Source organism: Lingula anatina, chromosome 7 (assembly GCF_051362555.1).
Source record: "Lingula anatina isolate TDL-2025a chromosome 7, LinAna3.0, whole genome shotgun sequence".
NCBI classification, from domain to species: domain Eukaryota; kingdom Metazoa; phylum Brachiopoda; class Lingulata; order Lingulida; family Lingulidae; genus Lingula; species Lingula anatina.
Window position 1 is genome coordinate 5,845,829 of NC_141773.1, and position 17,104 is coordinate 5,862,932.

Below are 17,104 nucleotides of genomic sequence, written 5' to 3' on the forward strand. Positions count from 1 at the left end.
CAGATATTTTTGTATAATTTTTTTATTCAACCAATACCAGATATATACATACCAATATATATATATATATATATATATATATATATATATATATATATATATATATATATATATATATATATATATATTTTTTTTTTAAAGTCAAAACAAGTCACATAATGATTGGAATGGTTAATTATTCTTCGTTACGTTTTTGCCTCTTTTATCTCTTAACGTTTGTCTAATTATAAACAACCATAGCAGTGTTGTCAAAATACAGAGTTTCAAATGGATACAAAGCACGTTAGACCTTTATAATGCAAGAGCTAAGTTTTATCGTTCACATTAAGTACCTGAATAAGTCAGAAAAAGACGGGAGGTTGCGATGAAGTACTTTATTTATTATGCACCTATGAATTGGAAGGTCGTAGGGTCAATAGGTTTGTACACAAAATGACATTTTGTTCACTGGCGTAGAGGTATTTTTATAAGTCCCAAATTTCCTAAATCATGAAGCTGTTATGTCATTTCGGCGAAGCGATTTCTCGATATCTTCTGAATTAAAGATAACACAGAAAAAAACTTAACCATTGTACAGAGCTTGGTTTTTAATAATCTGCACCTGATGTTTAGGGGCTGGGGACGGTAGGAATTTTGCAATCGATCCAGTCCATTTAATTGCTTATCTGTTATTTTTCCCTCAGCCTGGGTGAAAAGGTTATACCCCACCCTCCTAAAAATCAAACTTCTTGATGTATTGCCTTCAACGGCTGCCACCCCCCCCCCCCCCCGCCGCCATTTTATTCTCAGCCTGCTGAATATTGTACGACTCTGCAATGAGATATTTCTAAGATTCTCCTTCAATCAACAGACATAACTAAAAATTTTCACCCGTCCTCCATATTCCGCCACCAGTAGATGTCCTCTATGGTCAACGGCCACAGCCACTGGCCGCTCAACTTGAGGTTTACTAACAACGTGTCTCAAAAACTGACCATCCGAGTCCAAAGTGACGACCCTGTGGTTCCACTGGTCTGCAATGAAGATGTGTCCAAAGTTGTCCGTGCACAGTCCATAGGGGTGGTAGAGCTCTCCGTCCCCGGAGCCTTGATTCCCAGGGTGCCCGTACTGAAACACAACATGACCCTGGGGTGTCACCCCGTATACACAGTGTTCGTTACAGTCACTCACCACAATGACGTCATTTGCTGGTAGAACTGCAATATAACACGGGTCTCTGCAGGCAAGAAGCCTGATCTTTTTCATCAGACTATATTTGACGGAGTCGTACACACATATGTGTTTATCGGTGTTTCCCACATCACAGACAAGTATGTTTCCGTGGTTGTCCACTGTAACACCCCATGGCTTGGACATATCGCTCTGACCAAATGTGTGGATAAGTTTACCATAGGTAGTATACACCCGGTATCCATCCTTACATGTGACTACCAGCCTGTCGTTATTGAGGACAGTGACACCCCTGGGGTCGGGGATATGAACATGAAATAACGCCTCGCCAGATGACGATGTTGCCTCGAGTTTACCGCGAAGGCCAGAAACCAAATAAACATCCCCGCTGCGACAGCATGTGATGTTCCACAAACTTGACAACTTGCAAGTGAATCTGCCTACCAAACACGCAGTCTGCAGCCACTTTGCCGATTTTACTTGTTCTGTTGCTTCAGAGCAAACTTGCTCACATGGTGCACATGGTGACATCTGGGGAGCCGGCTGGATCTCTTTCAGAGTTCCTAAGACTGGAAGATTTCCTTTGATGAAAATCATCTCAGTGGTTTCGATTGGTGGGCTGGGAGTAAGATTCTTCATCTCTGTCATTCTGACCTGTATGTTCTTAGCATGTGCCATCACCTCTGTGTCGGTACCATGTTGGAGAAGCTGCTTGGCAAACCCACACACGCTGTCAATGGCTACCTTCTGCAGGTGAATGCGATCTTTTTCAGACTGAAGGATCTCGATTTGAGCTGTGGCATGGGCCTCTGCCTTTCTTGTTAATTCATCATAAGTGGTGTCCAGCTCTCTTTTAGTTTCTAAAACTTGTTGTTTCATGATCGACATGACATTGCTTTTGTTATCTTCTGTATCTTTCTGCAGTGTGTTTAGTGCTTCCTCGGCATTTTCAAATGTATGCATATTCTGAAGCAGAACTTTAATGGCTTCTTCTAGCATCTCCTTCTGTGCAAGTGATTCACCTGCAATATCCAAACAGTCGTGAAGTTTGTGTTTTGTGACAATGCATTCCCGACATACAACAGTGTCGTCATCTTTACAATAGAATGCCAGCTTCTCTCCCTCGTGTTCCTCGCAGAGCAGGGTCGCGTTCACGAACGCTTTAAGCTGTTTGCTGAGTGCCCCTGCGTGATTGTGAGATCTGGTCAGTTCCGACACGAGGGTCAGTCTGTGTCCACCTAGAATCTTCATGCAGTTATGCTGTTTGTCTCGGCAGTTTTGGCAAAAGAAGTACCTGCAATCTTGGCAGTAAGACTCGGCAATTTGCGACTCACAATTTCCGCACATTTCACCTTCACTCGCTTTTGTCAACACCAAGTCCTTCGCCTTGGTCAAGAAGGAGTTCCGGTCAAGTTTCTCCAGTCCACCTGCTGGAACGGAGGTCCCGTGGTCGCATACTGGACACTTGATGCGGCCCTCTCCCGTCCCATCCGCTGCCACCTGCTGGGCAATGCAACCCAGACAGAAAGTGTGGTAACATGGGAGGACGCGCGGGTCGGCAAATTCGTTACCACAAACGTGACATGTCAGAAAATTATCACTGCTGAAATCATAGAACTCTGCAGAAGCCATCTCGTAATATAATGTGTAGCCAGATTGAGTCAGATTTAGTCGCTAAGTTTGCAGATTTGCCCTACATTCTCTGACGAACTCTGCGCCTGTATAGTTTCGTATACTGATGTGTCGGATCACGCTACATGAATAAGTGACTGATTATTTTTTTATGTTGTTAAAAACGTTGAAAATTTGCCTACGCTATGATTAATGCCGTAGCAGTAGAATTTCACGTACCAAAAATGGATTGGATCACGCTACCTGACCGAGTGTCTGATGTCTTTTCATGCATGATAGGTTAACATGTTTACACAGGGACCAGTTAGAGCGATTTCAATCAAGAATTATGCTTATACAACTAGCCAAAATTCTATATTTTTCATTTCTCTTGTTTAAAAGTCTGAAAAGTCGAGCATGACAGTTTGCGACAAAAGTGAAATTAAAAAGTTGAAAAAAGTTTGTGTGCGTGTGATTTTGTTTATGTGTGTGCCTGAGAGAGAGAGAGAGAGAGAGAGAGAGAGAGAGAGAGAGAGAGAGAGAGAGAGATAGGAGAGGGCTAATAACGTCATTTGGGTGAATGTATTTTTATAAAGAGTCTACGTAGCTTATCTCTGATCTTCAGATTTTCGGATTGTTTACCGTTTTGTGACTAAGTGAAGTCGTTATTCACCTAAGGGAACCAGCCTAGACAAAAGCGCCTTTTTTCTGTCATTCAAAATGATAAACAGTTTAAGGGCATTAAGAAATCTAAAAAATGTGACAGGACCCTTCATCAACAGGTGACTTTTTTGTGCGTTTAGAAAACAGACTATTTAAACGTTTCATGTTGCAAAGTAAACCATAAACAAAACTAACAATCCCTCGCATTGCATAAGAAATAAGACACTGATGATGCTATTGACGGGCTGTACATAGTGAGAACCTTAGAGCGGATCCAGAAAATGGAATTGGAATTTATATTTTATATTATATTTTCTTTATATCTTATTTACCTTTGCCTAAGGTTTTGCTCAGTATACTTCGCTTTAACTTAGTTTAAGGTGCATTTTAACAAGAGTGCTTCACCTGCTTAACCTTAGTTGTGTAGGTCTATATTTCAAAATTCCATTTCACGGACAGTCTTAATTACAAGTCAGGAATACGCTGTCGTAGGCTACTTATAACGTGATGAGAATCCCGGTACCCTGAGGTTCAGAGGTCCCTGGGAACCCGCTACTCCACCGTCAGTCAACTGCATGTTGAGAGTAGAAACATGAGTTACTATGTACCTCTAAATAACCCAGGATGTCTAATACCAGGCATGTACCGAAATTGTGATTTTTCTCTGTAAAATGAAGGGGGAGGGCAGTTAATGAAGAGCAGTGGTTATGTAATGTTGTATGAGGATGTTACGGTTTAGGATCAGGTCCATGTTACTAGCCAGGCCCGTAGCCAGCAAATTCAAAAGGGGGGGGGGGTCTTTTTCTGAAAAAGTGGACCTTTTACAATAAAACTTATGTGTACCTAGATGAAATTTTACCCAAAATGGACCTTTTCCTGACAAAAGGGGCGGTTCTTTCGAACCCCCCCCCCCCCGGGCTACGGGCCTGCTAGCTGCTAATTCAGTTATACAGTATATTGTTAGCAGCGACAGTTCTACTGACAGGTGCCCCTCTCTCCTCCTCGGTGTAGGGAAACAAGGAGGTGGAAGGCTTAAATTGTGTTAGGTGTGAGAGCAGCATTGTGTGACAATACCCACGAGGCAATCCCGCCGATTGTATCAGTTGTATTGGAATATAATATTAATTGCCATATTTCAAAAACGAAAATAATATAAATTTAACAAGTGTCCTTTAATATACAAACAAAGAAACAAACAAACAAACAACAATAATAATTATAATACTAGTAGATCAAGGTAGGCCTACTCGCACGCGCCTGAGAGAGACGTGAGGCCTACAAATTAAAACATACAAATTATTAATACCTAACCGGGCTAACCCCTTTTTGAAATTCCCATAATTTTATGTTATTTTGACAAAGAAATGATCAAGAACGTCATCTAAGTATCACTGAAGTTTGAGTGTTCATTTTGGCAGTACAGTACGTTAATTGTATGGACAAAGAAAAAGAGGAAGGCCGGTCAAACGATGGAGGGATGAATTAGATGACTACTGGAAGTCTTGGAAGAAGAAACCTTGGCCAAACTGGAAATCCGAGGCTCAGGATAGGAAACAATGGAAAAAGCATGCTGAGGCCTTTGTCCAACAGTGGAACACTATAGGCTCTAGATGATGATGATGATGATGATGTACGTTAATTTAATGCACTAAAATCAGAGCCAATTTCTATAATATTAAGTTTCTTACCGGTTGATTTGTAAAAAAAAAATTATCCATTGCAAAGAGAATAGTGAAAAACATAACATTTTTTTGTCAAGAAACTATACAAAGACCCAAATGAGCATTAATTATGAAGACCAACATAAGCTCGCTGTTTGTGCACAAATCAAACAGGACCACATGAATCCAGCAGCCTGTTTCACACGCTCCAATTTAGAAAGATTTGATTGGTCCACGCAACGTGGGCAAGCAAGATGGCGGATGCCGGCGTGAAACCTGAGGTGAAGAACCTGCTAACAAACCCGAGTGGTTGGACCAGTTTACTGACTTTCTTTATTTTATCTCTAGCATGCCTGGCAGGGTTTAGCTCCAGGCTTTTTGCCGTAATTCGTTTTGAGAGCATCATTCACGAGTTTGATCCATGGTAAGTCATTGTTTGGGGGTACAATGCGCTTCGATTTCCACTAGGGTCTACGACAACAACTTCCCCAATGCATTGTTGCATTGAATTGCACAAACCATTTGTACTCAAGCTGAAGTCAGGTCGACTGGGGACTCAGCGTATATAACAGTTTAAATTTTTTATAAGATGACAGAGTAAATGCCATTGTGAAAGTGTCATTTGTTAAGGGCTAAATAGTAAATGGACGTCCACATGGGTTGGAAGGAAAGCCTTACCTGTGACTGCAAATTAGCCCCAACATCTGAGTCAATCAGGTCACCAGAGAGTGATTGCACCTATGGCACCCACGTCTCCTCCTTCCTCTCTTGTTTCTACTTACTCTGCACAATATTCAATCATTCAAAAAATTTTGACAGAACTAATTGGTTTAGTAATTGCTTCTACCAAACATAAATTTTTATCTTTTGGTGAGGTCTTCTCCAGACAATATAATAATCACTTCTTCTCTCTGGTTAGTGCTTAAAAAACTTTTCAAGTCCTAAAATACCCTCCAGTTAAAAATGCTTTATTCTTTTCTTTTATTAGTTTTTTAGTGATCTAAGTCCATGGTGAAAACCCTGAATGAGTGGAAAAGTCCTGGATATGTCTATAGGACACTACTTCTACTTTTACATTTATATGTGTTTAGTACTTAGGCTTGAGTCACATAAGATGTCACTGAAGTAAAAGCAAATTGTGCTTGTATGATAGTGTATAATCAATGAAATTCTAAAAGAAAGAGCAAGGCCTTTTTAGCTGGAAGGTAATTTTGGACTTAATAAGTCTTTAAAGCTATTACCAGAAAAAAAAGAAGACGCTAGTATTGTCTGGTTGGTGTCTGCATCCTGATAAACATACAGTTATTTTATAATATTCTAACACCTGAGGCCAAAAATGAATAATAATAAAAAAAATGCATGGAATTAAAAACTTATTAAAAAAGGCAATCTTCTTTTTATTTTTATAATCCCTGTAAATTCTATTATACATTAATATTATGCTAAATCTTAAAATCCTGGATTTCTGTCAACTTCAAATAAAATTAATACATTCAATTTGGCTATATATTGTTATGCAGGTACCAGCAAAATTGTAGCATTAAGGTAATGCATTATGTGCTCGCTTCAATTATCATGATAATATTTTTATGTCATCAGTATGTGGGCAAATGCTCCAGATGAATATAATTTTTTACATTGGATGTTGACTTGCTAGTGCTGATGTATGGGGAGTAGGGGTGGGGAAATTCTGACTTCTTTAAACTGCTGTTATTAATCATGTCAGTCATTTTTTTTCAATTTATTGAATTAAAAAATATGATTTTATTTTTTTAATTGCTTTATTTAGAATTTACTTTTTAAAGATTTATCATTTTCAAAAATTCACTTCCATACACTTTCTGATATGAAGTAGCATTACTTTTAATTACTTTATATTTCAATCAGCACTTGTATATTTAGATGCTCTGTGTACTTTGTGTTGGTTGTAGTAGTGGTGGTGTTAAGGGGGGGGGGGCGTTAATACATGTTGCTCCAATATGTGGGGTGCTAGTAATTGTCATATTTTTGTTGTGCTCATAGGTTTAACTACCGTGCAACACACTACATGGTCACCCATGGCTTCTATAACTTTCTCAATTGGTTTGATGACACAGCTTGGTATCCACTGGGAAGGATTGTTGGTGGAACGGTACGTACTGGTCAGAATATTATCTTTAAATGTAAAGGAATATGTATGAAGATGAGAACTTGTGTTTGCCACTCTGTTAATTTAGTATTTTTAGAATAATGATATACATGATACACTGTTTAAAATTTTGAAAAATTGTTGAAAAAAATCTCATCTAAAAAGTTCTTAATTTACTCGTTGCTCACTAGGCATATGGAGAAAAAAACTAACATGAGTCTAGCTTTTAGGGTGAATCCTCTCTGTATACGTCACATTTGAAATGTGTTGGTTACATCTACATATGTGAATCATGTGGGCCGTACAATTTTTTATAACAAACCACATGAAGCGAGTGTCAGGTCGTACGTGGCTAGATTTATATATCAGAACTGTATCATAATGAAAATTAATGGTTGATCTGGCCCTTTTAATTTTCAAAATAATAATGATGATAATAAAGTTGTGACATACATACACTGATGTTTGAAAGACACATAGTCTAGAGCAGAGACAGTCAGTACAGGTGGAGGAATGGGGCTGTTGCAAAAGTCAGAAGGTTCAATAGTCTGAAGGTTTATTGGTCTGAATGTTCGCTATAGAACCTACGGACCAATGAATCCTTAATTAAGAAAAGATGATAAAAACGTGACCATTTTTCAGACCAATGAACCTTCGGACTATCGAGACACTCCCGGAGGAATATATCAACTTCAGGGTTTAGCTCTGCCCTATTAATTTCACATTTTCATAATTATAATATTTAACCTAGTTAATTTTGGTTTCAGGTGTACCCTGGCCTCATGGTCACCTCTGGTACAATCCACTGGCTGCTCAATCTCCTGAATATCCCTATTCACATCAGAGATATCTGTGTGTTTTTAGCTCCCATGTTCAGGTAAGGATGTGTTCACATTGGAGCTAACTTAGGCTTGAAGTTGACTTAACTGCATCACTATGTCACTGGTAAAGACACCATGAGTAGATAACAATGTTCAAAATAGTAGTAGTAGCTAGTAAGAGTAGTAATAGTTATAATAGTAGTGATAATAATAATAATAAGAAAAAGAAGAAGAATGACATCAAAATGTCACATTTGCCAGGTAATAACAGTGAAAAAGATATTAATATAACAGGTTCTAATACATGATATGATACAATGATTAATGAGATTAAATGTGTACATTATTCTCGTCTCGGGTTGTGTAGCAGAATTTATTATAAGTCTGATTTACAAAAATATTTTGAAGGATACAAATGCCACAATAGCTGTTATATTGCATGCAGCATGGCAGTTTAAAAAGATATGAATATTAATTTAACTTTGTTTTATATTTATATATTTATATTTATATTCCAGTGGGTTGACTGCCATAGCCACTTATCTTCTCACCAAGGAATTGTGGAGTGCAGGAGCAGGGCTGTTTGCTGCCTGCTTCATAGCTATAGGTAGGGGGAGGGTGACTGGCCTGTCTGTCAGTACAGGAGATAGAATTACAACATTTAAATAATTAGAAATAATAAGAGCATATGTAGTGCATTCCAAACAAGCATTAATTTTGTGATGTAGAGGGGAAGTATAGTTGGCCTGTCCATCAGTACAGGAGATAGAATTACAACATCTAAATAATTAAAAAATAGTAAGAGTATAAGTTATGCATTTCAAACAAACATTTTTAATCTAGAGTGGAAAGATAGCTGGCCTGTCTGTCAGTACAGGAGATAGAATTACAACATCTAAATAATTAAAAAATAGTAAGAGTATAAGTTATGCATTTCAAACAAACATTTTTAATCTAGAGTGGAAAGATAGCTGGCCTGTCTGTCAGTACAGATAAAAGAATTAATATATTAATATATTAAAAAATTAATTAAAATTACAATATTAAACTAATGAAAATTTAGAGCAGTTGTAAAAGCATTCCAAGCAAACTTGTTATTTAAGGGATGATCGTTAACATTTTTACAAAATATGATTTAATAAGTATTTAGGTACTTTCAGATAAAATGGTTAATATGTGTTATTATAATTTGTCATGTTGAAATTTTTCAGTACCTGGTTATATCAGTAGATCTGTGGCTGGGAGCTACGACAATGAAGGAATTGCCATATTTGCACTCATGTTTACATATTACCTATGGGTAAGTCCGCCAGGTCCCCCCCCCCCCCCCCCCACCTCTCCCCCAAACCACCACCACCACCTCTCTCTTCCAACTCATTTCACACTAATTCCATATTGTTCACGTCACTTTTTATTCCCTTCCACCCTTTCTACCCATTTACCCATTAATTCTTAATGTTAAAAGCTTAATGCTGTTTAGATGTTTGGATAATCACCATGGGATTTTAGTCTAAATAATTGATATTATGGGCATTATTTTATTGTTTTTCTGTCGGGTTATTTTAGATGACAGTTACTTTTCCGTTGATTTTGACCTGTTTGACTAACTGTAGTAATGTTCAGTATTGTTATAAATATTGCTTTCATTGTCAGAGTGATGAATTTTGTGAAATCTTTACTTAAGTTTCTTGCTAAATTTTAACAAATTTTATGAATAATAGATTCAGAAAAGTATTAATGGTACCTGAAGAGGTGACCTTTAAGTGAATAGCAAAGTTTGGCTCATGATAACAACTGTACTAATAATTCACTAGAATTGATGCAGTCACATATGAAAAAAATTATATACTCAGTTTTGTAAGTAGTAATGTTGGAAATTTATGAGTAACTTTTAAATTATAAAACTATTTCTTTCAGATAAAATCTGTGAAGACGGGCACAGTATATTGGTCAATGTTGTCATCTTTAGCTTACTTTTATATGGTAAGTCTTAGGTAGAACTCATTTTATGAAAAATATACAATTTTTGATGTGATGGCCTTTGATATTATGTGGGTTTTACATGAATGTTTAAGTGTACTTTTGAAATTAAAATCTCAAGATTCATATATTTTTGGTCCAGAACTGAGAACAAAATTTTTTGGACAATAATTTTGTTTTGTTGTTGTAGGTGTCAGCCTGGGGAGGCTATGTGTTTATCATCAACCTTGTACCACTTCATGTTTTTGTTCTCATACTCATGGGAAGGTTTTCTCGGAGAATATATGTAGGTAAGTCTGTGTCTGGTGGTATTAAACAGTGGTGTAGTTGCTGTTTCTTATAGTAATAATTATATAGAGATTAATTCACAGCAGGGTCAATTTGGACAGGAAATAGACCAATTATTGCCAAGACGAACGTTATCAAGTAAAGTTTATTTTTTGTACATTGCACTCCACATGAGTTTTAGCCCAGTGTTAAGATGATTAGAAATGTAAATTGTTTCTAAAAAGTGTTTTTAATATTGTTTTACTTACTGGTAAACATTTCAAGCCAACAATTATTACTCTTTCAAGACTTGTGACATTCGGTCTCAAATGAGAAGGGGTATTACAAAGTTTTATTTCAGTGTTAGCATTTCAATTGCTAAGTAAAATGTTTTTTATATTTTTTTTCAGCGTACACAACATTCTACATTGTGGGTCTTGTGCTGTCCATGCAGATTCCCTTTGTTGGTTTTCAACCAATCAGAACCAGTGAACACATGGCAGCAGCAGGTTCGTACTACATTTTGGATAATTACCAAAGGGCTGCTCAGACACATTTTTTTGCTGTTGTTACAATAATAAATAATTGACTTTATATCAAAGAAGTGGTAAATTTGTGAAAAATGAACAGATTGTATCAAAACTTTCTTTTTCCATTATGGTATTAATATTTTCTCCTTTTAGAGGACATTTTCTTGATCCTCTAGATAGGAATTAGGTGGCAGTTTTAGGATTTTACTGTTTTATAAGTTAGGACACAGTACTTGTCCCATTACATATAATTCAGATGTAGGTTGTTGGAAACAAAAAGCAAAATTTGGAAGTGATTTTAGGCAATAAATTATGTAATATATGTATATTGTGAGCCTCACTTTTTATTATATGGATATTTTTGGGATTTTCCAGGTGTGTTTGCCCTCCTCCAAGCCTATGCCGCTTTGCAATATATACAGACATACATGACAAAGACACAGTTCCGGAACTTCTTCCTATTAGCATTAGCTGGGGCAGCTGGTCTTGTATTCCTGGCAGTGATAGGCTTAACATGGCTAGGTAAGCCCATCTGTGATCAGATATGTCTTATATCAGAATATCTTTTGAAAAGCAAAGCAGCAGGTTCAGCCCAAATGGTGCATGAAATATAGCACAGCAGACTTATGCTGAGCAGACTTATGCCCCGATTTTAGTCTGCATCTAAAGGTTCATGAAATCAGGACTTGGTGCCTGTGTAATAATTTATAGGTACATTTGGGATGAAGAAAGCCAAGATGTGTAGATACTTGGTGCACATTTAAAGTTGAAACTTTCCTTTGATAATTTTGGAGATTATTTGTTTAAGATACTTCATTGAAACTTTTCAAATTATTAACCACATTGAATTGAATTCCTGAAAAAAAAAACTTTATGTAAATAGGTTTTGTTTTCACAACAGAATTGTATTTTCACTCGTCCATGTTCCTCTTACTAGGTTACATTGCTCCGTGGAGCGGACGTTTCTACTCCCTTTGGGACACTGGTTATGCCAAGATCCACATTCCCATTATTGCCTCGGTGTCGGAGCATCAGCCCACCACCTGGGTTTCGTTCTTCTTTGACCTCCATGTCCTGATTGCAGTCTTCCCTGCAGGCGTCTGGTTCGTTATCAAGGAGATTAACGATGAGAGGGTTTTCAGTAAGTGGGGACATGGTTGTGTTTTTATTTTAAAGTGTTACGAACTTATTAGTTATGTAGATGCATCTTGGATGATACACAATTTGAAATAAAAAATTAATTTAATCATAATGCTTTCAAGTATTACTAAGTGCAAGATTTAATAAAGATTATAATACTGTAACTCAGACTTGAATTTTTGTGTAATATCATTTAGAGTGAAAGAATTTAGAGAAGACAAATATTTCTCAAGATTGAAGAGAAAATAATGTCAGATTTTTAATCGAAGTAGATACCAAGGATTTAATGGCTATGTTCAGAAAACTTTTCTCACTGTGTAAAGAAATTGCCAAACTGATTAACCGGTCTTTCAGATCATAACATTGGTTTGCTTATTTTTTCCCCAGTTATTCTGTATGCTGTAAGTGCGTCGTATTTTGCTGGTGTCATGGTACGTCTTATGCTGACCTTGACCCCAGTGGTGTGTGTCCTGGCGTCCATAGCGCTATCGAAGACGTTTGAAATCTATCTGAAGGATGAGCAGACCAAGGAAGAGAAGGAGAAGGAGGAGGAGGAACAGAAGGAGGAGAAAAATGACAAGTTGTATGATAAGGTATTGGAGTTCACCTAACACTGAGAGACACTCAAAAACGTAAAAATTTAGCACAAAAATTGGGGTTTATTGATGGTTATTCTGTGAAAAATATACAGTGGTGACAAAGAGAAAAGTGTTGAAATTTTCAAAAAAATCTTACTTCTGTGATTTAGATTTTGACTTAAAATTTTTGATTTACTTGGAGTCAAAACAATGAACGTTGATACTTTGTTAATACCCGTACCTAAGAAGGAGAATATGTTTTCATCTGTTTTTGTCAGTGGACAAGATTATTATGAAAAATTTTTTTCACAAAATTTTAAAGGTATTTTTGGGAATGAATTATTATAGACAAAGAGTGAATACAATTTTCACTGATCAGGGTTTATTTATTTTAAAGAAAATAATATTCTGTGAAGTTTGATCATGACATCATTTTCAGTTATCTATTTTTATCCACCCAGGCACCAAAAGCAAAGAAAAAGGGAGAAGAACGAACAATTGAAAAATCAAAGAAGAAAGAAAAAGAAGAGGCGGTGGGGTTAAATGTGAAGAGTATTGTAATCATTGCCTTCCTGATGATGTTAATGTTGTTTGCTGTCCACTGTACCTGGGTCACCAGCAATGCCTATTCCAGTCCCAGCATTGTATTGGCCACATATGGGCAGGATGGGTGAGTGGTGTTAGGGCAAAGTTTGGATTTTTTTCTTCAGTCAACAGCCAGTGTTGAAATTGTTTACTTTCGATATGATGATGATGATGTAGACAGACGTCGAAATATTGGAGGTGAACGATTTCAATGTTAGCTGTTGATTGAAGAAAAATACTACTGTAAGTTTATTCTCCTAACATAGCACTGCTGATGAAAATCTTCTCTGCAGTTTTGAAAGGCCCCCGCCCTCTTATGAGGAATGTTTAAATCGCGTGTAGATTGGTTAAAATAATGGATTGTTACAAAAGTGGCTATGTTGCCGAATCATGTGAAATTCTACTGCCAGTTTCAGCATCTGTGTCTGCATTCAGCTGATAGAAAAAAGAAACTTTAAGTCTTATTAAAACAGATATTGGTTTACCCTGCACTAATTTTATGGAGATTTTTTGAGGCTTGATTTTTTCAATAAAATTGTAGTCGTAAAATTCTGTGAATCTAACATGACAATGATTATACAACACTAAGTCTAATTATGTATATATATTTTTGTTATTTTTAGTTAGAATTATCACTCATTAATTTGATATGAGAATAATTTGCTATCTGAAAGACCTCTTTATTAATCCTCTTATTTTTTATTCCAGTACCCGCAACATTTTAGACGACTTCCGAGAAGCCTACTACTGGTTGCGCCAAAACACGCATGAAAAGTCGCGAGTGATGTCTTGGTGGGATTACGGGTACCAGATCGCAGGAATGGGGAACAGGACGACCTTAGTGGACAATAATACGTGGAACAATAGCCATATTGCTTTGGTAAGACTGTGTGTGTGTGTGTGTGTGTGTTTGCATATGTTTGTGTGTCTCTGTGGGTGTGTGTACATCTGTGTGGAAATGAAGAAAATGTGTTTGTATGTTCATAACTGTGCATGTGTGTGTGTGTGTGTGTGTGTGTGTGTGTGTGTGTGTGTGCTTGCATTCATGTTTGTACATATGTGTATATATGTGGAGAGAGAGGCCATGTGTGAATGAGTGTAGTATGAGTGGATGTGTATTTATGCTTGTGTTTCTTGTTTATGTTTGTGCATATATACATACATATATGCATGTGTATATGTGTAGAACTGTGACTTCAATAAAGCAGGAGTCAATTATTGACTATCTTGCTGCTTCCAGGTGGGCAAAGCCATGTCATCCAATGAGAGTGCAGCATATGAGATAATGCGGACCTTGGATGTGGATTACGTCCTGGTGATATTTGGTGGTGTGATTGGTTACTCCGGAGACGACATCAACAAGTTTCTGTGGATGGTGAGGATAGCGGAGGGGGAGCACCCCAAGGATATCAGGGTGAGTGAGAAGTCTGGGGGTACAAAACTCATTTTTCAGTTTAAAAAAAGTGGATATTTGAGCTGGGATGAGATTGTCATGACTCTCTATGGATTTTTAGGTGGTGTTGGTGCTTACAAACAGTTCTGAGATTTTTCCCACTAGTGGCAGATTTCCAACGTTATGAGAGCCAAAATATCTCATCCCTATTTGAGATGTCAGCAACGCGCACATTTTGTGTAATATTTGCGTGATTATGGCCTGCCCCATTGTTTTCTGTGCTGTGTATTATAGCAACCTCCATTTTGGAAAGAAATCACAGTGACTGAAAAGTGATGTAAGACAGTTATGTTATGCACACATTGTGTGCCTCGCTGACATGATTCAAATGTTCTCCACTTTTGTGTAATGACCTCATTTTAGGAGAAATATTAAGTCTCATGTCTCTTGTATACTGATGGTAAAAACAAGAGATCAAAGTATGTTGCCTGGTACTTTTTTCTGCTACTTTATTTTTTTGGGGATGGGAGCAAAAATATACTAGCACATAGAATTGTCAATTGTCATTGTGAAAAATTGGCCATTTAAATGGACTACTACAGACTTCAACAGTGTCAAAATAGAATAAAGGGCTTGGTTATTTAGCTGAGAACAACTTAAACTAGAGTATAACTCTTGGTATTACAGTATTAAGTTTTTGATTTTGATTTCAGGAATCTGACTATTTCACCCCTCAGGGGGAGTTCAGAGTGGACGCAGGAGGTTCAAAAACTTTGCTCAATTGTCTCATGTACAAGTTATGTTACTACAGATTTGGGCAGCTACAGGTGGGTCATTTACACCGACTTTCTCTCTTTCTTTATTTTTTGAAGATATAGAATTTTGATAGCTGACGTTGGTTTCAAAGTACAATTACGTCATAGCTGAGGCACGTAGCTTTAAAAACAATTGATTGCAAATATTTTCATTTCCAAAATATAACTAAGAAGTAATTTAAGTATGGTTTGGCATGGTTTTTGAATTAAGTTATAGTTTTACTATATATTTTCAGTTGCAAGGTATAACTTTTTTATATACAAATTACCTTCAAGGGAATTAAAATTTTTTTTATTCCAGTTGGATTTCAGAACGCCACCTGGTTTTGATAGGACACGAAATGTGGAAATTGGCAACAAAAATTTCGATCTTCGTTATGTGGAAGAGGCGTACACCACTGAGCACTGGTTGGTCAGAATTTACAAGGTCAAGGACATGGAGAACAGAGAGGAGAAAAAGTTGTCAAAAAAGATTAAGAGGAAAGCATCCAGAAAGGTGAGAACAAAATAGAAAAGTTGCTTTTAGGGTGAAGAGGTGACCATTAAGGTTGAATTGAGAGAGAGAGAGAGAGAGAGAGAGAGAGAGACTATCAAAAAGTATTAATCAAGGTATCTTTTCATGTTGGAATTAAGAAAAAAGATTATAGATAGTGTTGTTGTGTTGAAGGAGATTCACAAGAATGTTTTAGAAATAATTAGTAAAATTCAGTTTACAAGTTGTTTCTTTCATTGTAAACATTCAGATTAGTGTCTGATTGATGATACACCCTATTGATTTCTTTACAGACAAGTAGAAACAAGAGAGGCAGCATTAAAAATAAACCCAAGATTGTAAAAGGCAAAAAACCTGCAAAAACTACCAACAAGAAGAAGAAGAACTAAAATAACCCTGTCAAAACCGCCAACAAGAAAGAAAAATTGTAATTATCGGAATAGATAATGAGGAAAGTTACAGAACAATGATGGCAGAGAAAAAAACGTTAGAGCATTAATATTTTGTAAAAAGATAAATCATCGAGGAAATTAGAGTTTCTAGGATAATTTTATAATTATAGTGGTATCTTTTATTGTTTGCATTATGAATGCAGAGACTACTGAAGGCAATGAATTTGCTTTCTGCTGCAAACTCTCTTTTCAATTCTTATATGATGACTCAAGGTTGTTTTCAGTGAGAAATGTCTTTGGGCTAAAAAAAAAATGGCCCGAGTTTCAAAACCTAACACAGCTGGACTGAACTTGCACTTAAAGTAGTCTCCAATTTATGCTAATATCAATTGGGTCTTGATACTCTGGGTGCGATTTTTTTTTTCTTTTTTTTTTTGGGGGGGGGGGGGGGGGGCACTGACATTTTTCTTGAACAAAACCTTGACTAAATGTTAACTATCCCAGAAAAACTGGATAATCATGTTGTATCTCAGAAAGTAGGGGTTGGTTATCAGGGGGTGACCTTGGAATATATATGCTCTTTTCCATAAATTTTGTGAGGGAGGAGGCATTTTTCTTTTCTTTCTTTTTGTATCAAATCCAATGTACATTAAGGTGTATAATTTCTGTTGCTGTACATTCTCCAAGTTTTATGTGTGGTCGCTATTTGGTGGTTAACGACATATTTATTTTGTAGCATAGATGGAGTTTCTGTGCTTGAACTGATAAATTGTTAACTAGAGGGAAAATTAGTTCTTTATTTGCAGGTTTTTCCTGTGCAATGTGTTGTAAAGAAAACAATAAAAGTGAAATTGTTTCATGTTTCTAAGTGTTATGT

General features: G+C 36.7%; 2 protein-coding genes across 2 annotated transcripts; one reads left to right on the top strand and one right to left on the bottom strand.

The window, feature by feature from the left end:
• Positions 1–767: 767 nt before the first annotated feature.
• Positions 768–2,802, bottom strand: LOC106163815 (E3 ubiquitin-protein ligase TRIM56-like). Its single transcript, XM_013541501.2, has one exon. The coding sequence runs from the start codon at positions 2,800–2,802 to the stop codon at positions 844–846; it is 1,959 nt and encodes a 652-aa protein (XP_013396955.2). The 3' UTR covers positions 768–843.
• Positions 2,803–5,334: 2,532 nt separating this feature from the next.
• On the top strand, positions 5,335–17,090 carry LOC106175557 (dolichyl-diphosphooligosaccharide--protein glycosyltransferase subunit STT3B). The gene is made up of 17 exons (XM_013557616.2): positions 5,335–5,529; positions 7,128–7,236; positions 8,001–8,110; positions 8,573–8,661; positions 9,266–9,354; positions 9,972–10,037; positions 10,225–10,324; positions 10,712–10,810; positions 11,207–11,353; positions 11,769–11,972; positions 12,359–12,564; positions 13,011–13,219; positions 13,843–14,014; positions 14,375–14,548; positions 15,241–15,354; positions 15,644–15,838; positions 16,129–17,090. Exons 1-17 carry the CDS (start codon positions 5,360–5,362, stop codon positions 16,222–16,224), a joined length of 2,349 nt encoding a protein of 782 aa, XP_013413070.1. The 5' UTR covers positions 5,335–5,359; the 3' UTR covers positions 16,225–17,090.
• Positions 17,091–17,104: the final 14 nt, after the last annotated feature.